At 39.6% G+C, this 11,622-nt stretch overlaps 1 protein-coding gene across 1 annotated transcript in view; it reads right to left on the bottom strand.

The window, feature by feature from the left end:
* Positions 1-240: 240 nt before the first annotated feature.
* The window catches only part of LOC122814253, a 149,513-nt gene continuing 138,131 nt past the window's right edge, over positions 241-11,622 (bottom strand). The window contains exons 10-11 of the mRNA XM_044086850.1: positions 366-546; positions 241-267 (exon numbers count right to left, since the gene is read on the bottom strand). Coding sequence (XP_043942785.1) covers positions 241-267; positions 366-546 — 208 coding nt within the window. The remainder of the gene's footprint in view (positions 268-365; positions 547-11,622) is intronic.

The following is an 11,622-nucleotide window of genomic DNA, read 5'->3' as shown; positions in this document are numbered from 1 at the left end:
CCCCGCGGTTGGGTGGGCGTTCAAAAGGCATGCGTAAATGGGTGTGCCTTCGTTGAAGGTTGAATGTCGAGCTGGCACCTCGACGTTCGTGAAAATCTACTGCCAATCATTAGTGGACCGTAGTTCCGCTGTGGCGACCCCTAACCGGGAAAGCCGAAAGACAACAACATCATTCTGTGTTCAAGCCCCAAGCATAGATAAAATAAATACGCCCTATTTTATTATCATTATCTGAAGCAGTCAGCTCAGAACTGCCTTATAAAGACCCTGTGAGATATAGGAACCATTTTGTATAAGTTAAACTTGCTGTCAGTACATATTTATACTCAGTTAATGGCTACAAATCTGTATTTACACTCACTTACCTTCACTCCATACTGTGTACGATACCTAGTAACAAAGGTCATGTTGAAAGGTCGAGGCTTGGAGTCTAGTTGCCTGGACATGGTCTTCTTGATCCAGTCGGATATCTGATCATCTGTCTCTAAATCCTGTGTGATATCCCCAGCCATCTGTGCAACGATCTCTCTTACCAGTACGATAGACCTGGGGTGGCGAGGAGGGAGGAGACACACAGTTAAGAATTGTGAAACAGTTTAAATACTAAAACATATATATTCCTTTATTTTAGGCCAGTAAACAGCCTGATTTTTTACTTCATAAAAACAAATTATTCTGCCAATGAATAGTTGCACTGTCCAGTTCTTCAGTGGGGAGGCCATTCTATGACCTTGCAGAATATTAAACACTGGCAGCAGAGTGCAGCAACAGGTTCATCAGGAACAGCTGTAAATACTGAAATGAGTAAAGGAAAGTAAGGACATGCCTTTCAGTCATCTATCCTAACAACTTAGCATTGTGATTTCAGTGCCACACAGAAATTATGGTTTCCATTTTTTAATTTGTAGTGTATCACCATATTACTAACTTGCTAACAGCTACCTTGGCCAACAAAATTCTAATCTGCTACCGCATTATCGCCTCCAACAAGCACTTGTCACACACTAATCTCAAAGTCATTCTCCTGCCCTTCCCTGCACCCTAATATTTCAGGGACCACCAACAGCCTGGACCTTCCTCCAAGGTAGGTTAGCATCTTGATACCCAACAACGTAGCTCTCAAAGTCTTAGCACAAAAAATCTGGACAAAGCCAAAAATAATGGGAGGACAAAAATATGAACACATTTTAAATATTGCTCTTACAAACTTAGAAAGAGGCTAGAATAAAAGTTCTTGTGTTATAACATTTTCTGAAGGATATGAAGTCAGAAACTGAAATGCCTATCATCATATAGTGAATTCAATCCTCACTGATTTGCCACAAAATTCCAGAAAACCACAAGTTTTCTGAGGAACAAACTAAAAATATGAGCAAAAAAATCTGAACATTTTGTGAAAATTTGGAGACTTGAGAGGTATGCCTAACACTTTCTGACAGAGGTGGCAGAAATTAGCTAAGGCAGGTATGAATACTTTCCAATTCAGTGATTTACTAGGATTCTGTTTCCTGCTCTGGAGCAATGCAAATGCACTGATGCCAGTTCTTGCACACATATCTTCATATGACTCTTGTATCTGCTCATATTTCTTTCTTCACATAACAAAGCTGAATGCATGTTAAACTTAACTTCTGTTAAGGGTCGGTGAAACATTGGCTTCATTGTTCTAGAATCCTCACTTTATTTCTTTCCTTTCTACCTTATTTCTAAGGTCATTGCTCCTCAATATAACGCTTAGCCTACTTACTTCTGAGTTAGCTAGAGTTCACGTAGTGACTTTTATCTGCAACTGGCAGGTGTGGGTGCCAAAATGTTTAGTGGATGGTTGACTGAAACTATTACAGTGCTTCTGCTTACACTTATGGTGGGAACTTTGCTAATCTATTTTGAACCCCTTTCCTTTCCAGAGGTACCAAGAAAAATCAGATGATGTGGTGTTGTCCAGATCTGTTTACAGCACTTAACAGAAAAAAGACAAAGTAATTTGGTGGATAGATTAAGAAGTTTTGTGGGATGATGCATAGAGTTGAATGAACCCTTAAATAAGCAAATAGGCTGGGCTGTACAGTAACAGCACACCTGGTCTTTGCATTCCTTGTGCCAAAGTGATGTTTGTCGTTTGGAGAGAAGTATGTATGGAAGCATGACTCATTTACAACATCAGCCTGAACTGGACAGGACTCATACATGCCTAGTTTAGTAACACTAGCCCCACTGTGTGGAATAAACCAAAAAATAATAATAATAAGGAAAGCAGATGCACCTGTACACAACCATTTAGTAACAAATAATACACAGTAAAAATATTACCTCAGCATTTGGATCAAACCTCTAGATATCTACTCCTTTGTAAATAGGAGAAAAGTTACGATTTGAACATTTTACATTTAGTCTTCTACAATATTTACAGTGACATATGGCATCTATTTTTTGTGGGATACTAAAATACGTTTAGTTTTGAATAAAAAAATCAGAGGAAAGGAAAGCTTTATTCATGCCCACAAAATGATAGGCACATATTTTAAGTATGTTCCAGTAAGACACATTACGACGTACTGCTGTTAGGTGCATGGCCCATAATGAGAAACTTCCAACGAAAAAAAAAAGTTAATAATAGAAAGAATAAATATTACACAAGTGTGAGAAAGTGTGAGGAGCTGCAAGACTGACTGAAGAAGCTTGTATGTACTAGTAACATAAAGAAAAATATAAAAATAAAGGAGAAGGGAGATAAATTTACTAGCTCTCAAAGTCAACCAAATGGCTTACTTTAACTGCCTTAGCTAAAATAAATGCAGTGGCTTTGCTACAATTGATCAATAATTACAAAGTAATGTTCACAAAACACTTCACTTTTACAGTGATGAGCACCACTATGCCATTTTTCTGCATGCATGTATATATACATGCACATATATATATATATATATATATATATATATATATATATATATATATATATATATATATATATGGGTCTACTTTGTTTTATTGAAAGCTCATTTCACTGAATTTCAATTCCCCCTGACCAAATTGCTGAAAGCTCAAATTACCCCACTGTAGTGTGATCCTGGAGTTGGTATATATAGTTAGGGGGTGTGAGGGGAGCACAGCCCGCCACATTGGAGGCTGTGGGGGGCATAGTCCCCCTACTTAGTTTGGGGATATATTGTTTTCTGGAAAGAGATAGTCATTGATGTTATAAGCATGCATGTCTATGGATTAAAATGTATTGTTTTGAAGCTTTGGTGAAATATAATATAAAACCCCCCACACTCCCCCAAAGTATATATACTAACTCCAGGATCGCACTACAGTGAGGAAAGGGGCATATACCGTTTACTTGCCTTACAGTACTCTACACAGGTTCATAGGTTCATAGGTTGGTACTAGGCTATCAGCCCTAGGGCCTATACAAGCCTAGCCATAACAATTCCCTGGCTATTTCTTCCCACACTATTTACTTCCCTGGACCCCTGTCTATATATATATATATATATATATACACACACACACACACACACACACACACACACACACACACACACACACACACACACACACACACACACACACACACACACACACACACGCACACACGCACACACACACACACGCACACACACACACACACACACACACACACACACACACACACACACACACACACACACACACACGCACATGCACACACACACACACACACACACACACACACACACACACACACACACACACACACACACACATTTAGATGCTCTCAGAGGCATGTAATATTTAGAATAAGATGTTGTGTTTCATGAGTATATACCGTAATGGTTGCAATTTACACACTTGTTTCTTGATTCAGGGTGATCTCATAGAGAAATTTTGGAGATATGGGTGAAGTTTAGTTCTCGGATGTAAATTAGAGACAGCACATAACATGCTGATCTACTTTATTCCAAAAAATTCTGAACTATATAGTTGTTGCTAATAACTGATCTTGAATCAAAGGATGAGCAGGAACTATTTCTGCCAAATTTATTTAGTGAGACATTTTTAGGGGGCTCCACAAGATCTGCACAAATGCACTCCCCTTCCCCCACACAAATGACATTTTCATTCTTCTGTCAAAGCAAGAGCCCTCTGGCCCATTCCTTCCCTGATGTAGGAGCACAGCCTCTGTTGTTATGAATGTTAAGGAGCAGATCAGTCTGGTGATCCTGTGGATTGTCCTGTCCTCACCTCCCAGTAGCCTGTGTGCTTTGCTACTGCTGCTCTCAGGTGATGTGCACATGTTCATTCTAATATGCAAGTACAACCTTCAAGATAAATGTCACAACACTATACGTCATGTGCATACCAGGCTCCTTGCAGGGTGATGCAACTGCACTCCTGCAGGTGCCTCCAGTGTGGTGAGCCGAGCTACACTCTTCTCCCAGAATGGGTGAGCAGGTGTTGGCGACTCACTCCCATCTTCCTCCATTCAGTTCCTCAAGTGCTGGTGTTGCTAGCTTAACATAGGTCACCTGGGACCTAGCTTAACATAGGTCACCTGGAACAGAGTCTGCCATCTCTATGTGCCACACAGCAAGACTAGTGGAACACTGTTTTTTGCCTTTCTGCTTCATTCTTTCTAGCCATCCCTGTGCCCATGTCCATTGCTGGATCTACCCCTGGACTATCTCTGCTTTAAGACTAGGGCCAGAGCAGAAGCTAAGGGTGACTGGGGGAAAGGTCATGCTGCTAACTGCTTCCACCAGGGAATTTTTTCATTTATAACCTACCCCTTGATATCCCCCTCCTTTGCATTTGGCTGTTACATTCAACAGCTAGTCCTCTCTATGGCCACACCACCTGACAAGGAATGTCTAGACAAATGCCCTCTCCCCTGAGATGGGCATACCCATCTCTCCCTGCCAGATCCTCAAATGCCCAAGCCATTAATCCAACCTTGGTTGAGTGGGCCATTGTTAGGGTTTTATCCCTCTATACTACTGTGCTGGCCCAGGACTAGTAGAATATTTTATGCTAAAAACAGCTATTACTTTTTTACACAAATCTCTGGAGAAACAATCTTACACCTGCAGACAGGTAATGTGCAGCTATATTTCAAATAATTATAACAATATAATTCAAAATGCTACTGTCATAAAAGTACAGGTCAGCAAATATTTATTACTGTGGACCTCAGAGGGGCAGCAACAACAATGCTGAAAATAGCAAATAGCATGTAAAGGATCCAGTGACAGCAAGGACAACTAGAGAGTGTGTTCTACAAGATATTGTCCTCACTCCATTACTATTTAATGTCTAATATTGCTGCTAATTATTTGATATTTGTTAATGGCATGTGGCCTGCTAAGGATACAATTTATATTAAAATATCAACACTTATGACTAGTCATGACTATGAAATTGTATTACAAATGTTAGACAGGAATGATCCCTGGTGAAAATAAAATGCCATACTAAGACTAAAATGTTACTGGATGAAGAAATAGACTTCACAATTAAAAGTAATAATTAAAGTTTGAGTGACCCATGGATTTAATTACATGACTGTAAATAGAATATTAGTAAGTATTATCAGGGCTGTATTCAAAAAGCACCAGGTGTGAGACTTAACCATATGAGGAACCCTATAAAGAGCAGGACTGGAATGGTTTGCCTCAGTCTGACCCTCAAACAAGCTGAAGTATGTATAAACATATATAAGTGCAACAAGCTTTGGGGTATCTTCTTTTGTATTGCAGTTTCTTCTCTTTCTTCAGCTGTGTGACATTCCGGCTTCTAATAAAAATGTCTTAATATGCTATGAGCCACTGTAAGGAATGAGCGATGCAGATCAGAGCTGGATCATAGTCATCTGGGGCCTTAGGTAGGGTAATGGACCAGCCCCAACCCCACTCCCACTCACACACCCACAGCTCCAGTGCCTGATCATTTTGCTGTCTCTCTCCAATTACAATAAACACCATTTAAACCTGTCATTGAGCATATTATTTTCTTCTTTACTTTTACAATAATTACAGATGTTTGCCACAAACACTTACTGCCCTTTACTAAACAAAACTGTATTACAAAATAGTCTCGCATTGAAAACAGACAGTATAAGCAACATTCAACTTCCCTTTGAATTTAGATAATTTTAACATGCATGGAAACTCCAGCCTGTTTTCAAACCATTACCCCCCCACCAAACACACACACACATGCACGCACACACGCACACACACACACACACACACACACACACACACACACACACACACACACACACACACACACACACACACACACATTTTTAGGACCATGCATATCTGACTGAGCATATCTAAACAATCCTACCTTAGTCTGTGATTTACTGTGGAGTTAACTGGTAAGACAGGTTTTATTTGATTTTATATCTTATTTGTTATGATTGTTTTTCACTGTTTGTAGGTCAGAAGGGATAGCTTGTTAACAAGACTTATTTTGATGCATATTTTGTTATTTTACCTTTAATTTCACTGTTGGTTGTTAGACAGCAAGCTCTAGCCACCTGAAGGGGTCTAAACAGCTATAAATTCACACCGAATACAGAGAGGAAAATCCTGAACATATCTAAACAATCCTACCTTGGTTTGTGATTTATTGATCTTTACTGTTAAAAAAAAGTGACACTGTGAGCTTTTTTCTGGCTTGCAGAACTTGTATGGTCAGAACAACTTTATTGTTCATAGGTAGGTACTAGGCTATTGGCCCTAGGGCCTATATAAGCCTAGCCAAAAAGGTATCCTGGTTTTCACCACCCAAGAAAATTATTTTCCTGTGCTCCTGTCGAGCAGAGGCACAGAAGTGATCTCCAGGATGAATTTCCTATGTCCCATCCAATCATCTCGATTTTTCTTGAAGAGTGCTAATGAGGAGCTTTGTTTGATATAGATAGGTAGCTTGTTCCAGAGTATGGGAAGTCTCTGGGACAGGAATCTATCCCTCCAGCATGTTCTGTTTATTATGGTGACAAGGTTTAGGTCCCTAGAGCATGTAACTCAGAGGGATAGTGATTTCTTTAAGTGGAGCATGTCCAACAGCTCTGGGTTTGACATAGCTTTGTATTTTAGGCAGAGATTGCCTCTGGCTAAATGATATACGATGGAGTAAAGCTGGAGTTTTTTGAGACGGTCTGTGTAGGGCATCTGTTTGAGGCCTCTTTGTGAGGTATTTCTGTGGTCTTTCCAGTTGTTGCAGATGTCTTGTGAGGTACATACCAAAATGGGTGTTGTACTCTATAATGGGTCTAATGAGTGACGCCTAGAGGGGAACAATGATCTCTTTTTTCCTGGATGAGAAACTTTTTGTGATGAGGTGTGCCACGGAGAAGGATTACCTGACTACTGTGGCGATGTGATTATCAAAGGAGAGACTACTCTCCACTTGTGTCCCAAGGTCTTGTATCACATTTTCAGTGTTAAGTAGACCACCATCTATGTGGTAGTTCATGGGTACAGAGTTTTTACCAAAGGGGACGACAATGCAATTTTTGGCATTGAGCTTGAGGCCGTGGCTTTGACACCAAGCATCTGTCTCAGTGAGGACCTTTTGTAGGATGCCCACATCATTAGGAGTTTCAATTATGGCTTCTAGTTTGCAGTCATCTGTAAACTTCATTAGCCAAAGACCTTCTGTGTTAACCTGAACTTCAGAAAAGTAGATACCAAACAGGAGAGGACTCAGTACTGAACCCTGTCGTACTCCACTTGTCACTGGTCTGAAGTCGGATTTGGAGTCTGCTACTTTCACAGTGTGGGTTCTGTCAGTGAGCCAGTTGGCAACCCATCTTGTGACATAGGGATTTATACCTAGTTTAGTGAGTTTATGTATAATTCCAGAGTGGGGAATGGTGTTGAAAGCTTTGGTGAGATCTAGATAGGATGTGTGAACCACCTTACCCTCGTCTATGGCTTTGGTGACTGCTTCAAAGAAGTCTATCAGGTTTAGGAGACATGATCTGCCTTTTATAAACCTGAACTGGGTGGGGTCCAGAGTTTGGATATTACCAATGTCTTTGTTTATAAGCTCATCAGGATAATGGGGCAGTAGTTCTCGGGGTCCATGGTGGCTCCCACTTTGTGGAGTGGGATAACCATCCCTGTGCGCCATTCAGTGGGCACAAAACCTGAGGTGAGACTTTGATTGAACATGGTACTTAGGTGGGGTGCCAGTTCATTCTGTAGTTCATGTAGAATGCAGCCTGGGATGTTGTCAGGTCCCATGCATGCTGTGTTCTTGGCTTTGGAGAGTGTGTTTTTTACCTGTGCAGTCGTGATTACAGGAACTTTGCATTCTTCTGGTATAGAGATGGGCCCTTTAGAGGGTGAGATGGGGGAAAAGTTAGCACTGAACCTATCTGCCAGGATGTTGGAAATATCAGTTGTTTCTGTATATTTAGTGCCATTGTGCTGTAACTGAGTGTTGCCATTCAGATTCTTGACATAGCTATAGAATGCTTTGTGGTTGTCTTTAGAATCAGTGCCAATTTTGTTTTCGTAACTAGCTTTGGAGGATTTTATGAGGGATCTCAGCTTCTTACTGAGGCTGATCAGGGAGTTCCTCCAATCATGGGATTTTACTCTTTTTTTGCAACAGTTTCTTTCTTCTGTTGTAGAGTTTGTTTATGGCAGGGGACCACCTGACTGGCTTCCATTTTTTTGAAGGATAGCATATTGGTTCTGTAGCATGATCCATGCACTCGTGTAAGTGCTTATAAAGTGCATTTGTGTAGGATTCAGCAGTCGTACCTCTATTGTCTGTCTGCATGGATGTCATGAGGTTTGCCACTTCTGTCTTAAGAAGTGTGAAGTTGGCTTTGGAAAATTTTTTTACAGTGGTTTCCCTAATGGGGGTTGGGGGCAGGATGTGGATGTCTAGGGTGATTTGCTTGTGGTCAGATCTGACCAACGAAGAACTGACCTCTGGTGTGGAACACCGGTCACCCATGTTGGTAATGACCATGTCTAGGATATTGCTGCACCTGGTGGGGGTGTGGCTAAGGTGATCCAAGGCATTGGAATTTATGAATTCCAGAAAACGTTGAGCAAAAGAGTTGGTACATGAGTAATTTTCCCAATTAATGGTGGGGTAGTTGAAATCACCCATTATTAGGGTGTTGGATTGTACCCTAATATTTTCCAGTGTATCAAGAAATGAGAAGTGGGAATCCTGGGGCATGGTGGGGGATCTGTAGCAAGCTACAATTTGGATTACGGTCTTGCCCAGAGTTAGTTGCACTTGGATAATCCCAGATGCATTATGCTGAGCAACTAGCCTGGAGATGTGGATGTCTTTAATGAATATGAACACGTCTCTGTCTTTAGTGTTTCGGTCCAGGTTAGGTGGCCAAAAGGTGTGGTATGAATTATAGCCTGGTAATGCAGGGGTGCTCTCTGGAGCCTCGCACCAGGTCTCTGTCACTGCACAGATGTCGATGTTTTTCATTTTAAGGAGTGCCTCGAGTGAGTGCATTTTGAGGTTTAGACTTCTAGCATTGAGTAGCATTACCCTCAGATTTTGCTTGCTTGTACCTGTTACGGTGGTGAGTTTTTCATTTGAACCTTGCCTAAAAAAGGCACTATAGGGGTGGCAAGAGCCTTAGCCAGTATCTGGAAATTTGTATTTACTTCAGTATTTAATTGTATATTGCTCGTGTAATTTTTGTCATAGAAGGTGATCTAGGTTCGCTTTGAATTCTGCGGTTACTGATTTTAATTACTTTTTTCTTTTACAATATTTTATCAGTTTTAAGTGAATATGGATTCCTTAAATGAGTATGCAGTTAATGATTTGCTAAAGCACAAATATCTTGTACAGTGTAATAAATACTATGCATATTTAAAGGTAACAGCTGATAACGCTGGTGATCTTTGCTCCTCATGTCGAAAGTTGGATGATTTACTTACCATTGTTAGAAGTAAATCTCGACTTAATGATGATGATGGCACTTGTGCAATTGGCATGGCTTGGAGAACTGTTGTATCATATATTAATGACTGGACTGATGAACTAAATAATGTTAGGCATAGAACAAATAGAACACATTTAGGAAATGATGCATCTATTGTCTGCAAAGATCATTCAATCCCTATGAAACAAGATAATGCCCCTCACAACTTTGGAACTCTGGATGCACATATTCAGCGATCTGAGGCTCTGGTTTGTTTAGAAGGAAACAATAAAAGAAAGAAAAGGAAGACGTTCACAACAAATAACAAGGAAGAAAAAGAAACTGATTAATGACTGTAAAGTAAAGCGAATACGTAGTAAAAAGGATTCTGCTTTGTTATGTAACACACGTTGAAGGCACAAAAAAGTTGCAAGATAAAAGAACTTGATAATATATTTGTAAAAAATTTTCAGAGTGATTTTATTCATTTGTCTATTTAAATTTCAGATTGATTTTATTCATTTGTCTGATGAAGTTTACATTTGTTAAACGAAAGCGCTCACATGTTTATTTTATTATTTTTACAAATAAATGCTCAAGTTGTTTTATCTTACAACTTTTTTGTGCCTTCTTGCCTTTTGGTTTGGTGAGGTATTGTCACTGTTTACTTGCTTTTCTTCAGTTGTTTTTTGTTTCTTCAGCAGTATGTAATACACGTTACAGGGAATGATTATACTTTTTCTATCAGAAAACCTTCAATCTACAGAAAAATGCATCATTTTTCCAAAAGAGAATGTAGAAAAAAGTGGCAAGATATGTGAAAAGGGAGAAATCAAAATTGAACATGGAAGGATTGAAGAATGACAGCTGGATGAGAATTGATTGTACAATGAAAACAATGGGATTAATGAGACTAATGGTGATGAAGATCTATCCTTCTTAACAATTGAGGCAGTTCATGCTGAAGTGTTCTCAGGTCATTGTTACTAATTAGAAGCTGACGATTCTTCAGAGCTGGGCAGCAAATATATTCTTGCAATTGGAGACTCAGTTATTAGAGGAATTGATACTTATACTAGCAGAGAAGATAATGAACATCCAATAGTGTTATGCTTGCCAGGAGCAAAAATAAAAGATGTGAGACAAGCCTTGGAACACCTTAATGTAAGGAGGTACAGATCCATTTTTATTAATGTCGGTACAAATTATGCCATCCACAAGGATTCTCTGACTGTTAGTAGGGAAATGACAGCCCTCTTTGATAGTATAGCTTGTACTGGTGTTAGGACGTATTTTTTCACAAATCACCTATAGAAAGGATTGTCAGGTCACTGTGAGTGAAAAGATTTTTGGGGTAAATACCTACATGGAAAAAATGTCCTGTTTTAAAAAATGGAAGTGTGTAGAGCATCAAGCCTAGTTTTGGGCACACGTGTTCAGACAGGATGGTGTGGATTTGTAAAGATCAGAGAAGAGAATTTCTGCAGCAGATATTTTACAATATTTGGCAAACACTAGGCGGGATTTTTGCCAGGTTGAAAATTTAACGGTTCACAGATAGCAACATTTGATGCATCACTGATGGTTGATAATGCTAGGAGCATTAATAATAAAGTTTTTTAATTGTTTGTGACACATGCTTAAACAACAATGACTGGAAACTAGTTCTGTCAGAGTATAAATGGTTTTACTGTAACAGACATTCTAACAAAAAA

The sequence above is a fragment of the Protopterus annectens genome, chromosome 10.part0 (assembly GCF_019279795.1).
Source record: "Protopterus annectens isolate FY-2018-M chromosome 10.part0, PAN1.0, whole genome shotgun sequence".
In the NCBI taxonomy this organism is placed as follows: domain Eukaryota; kingdom Metazoa; phylum Chordata; order Ceratodontiformes; family Protopteridae; genus Protopterus; species Protopterus annectens.
Note: the sequence above shows the minus strand (reverse complement) of the source record. Positions and strands in the feature narration are given on the sequence as shown.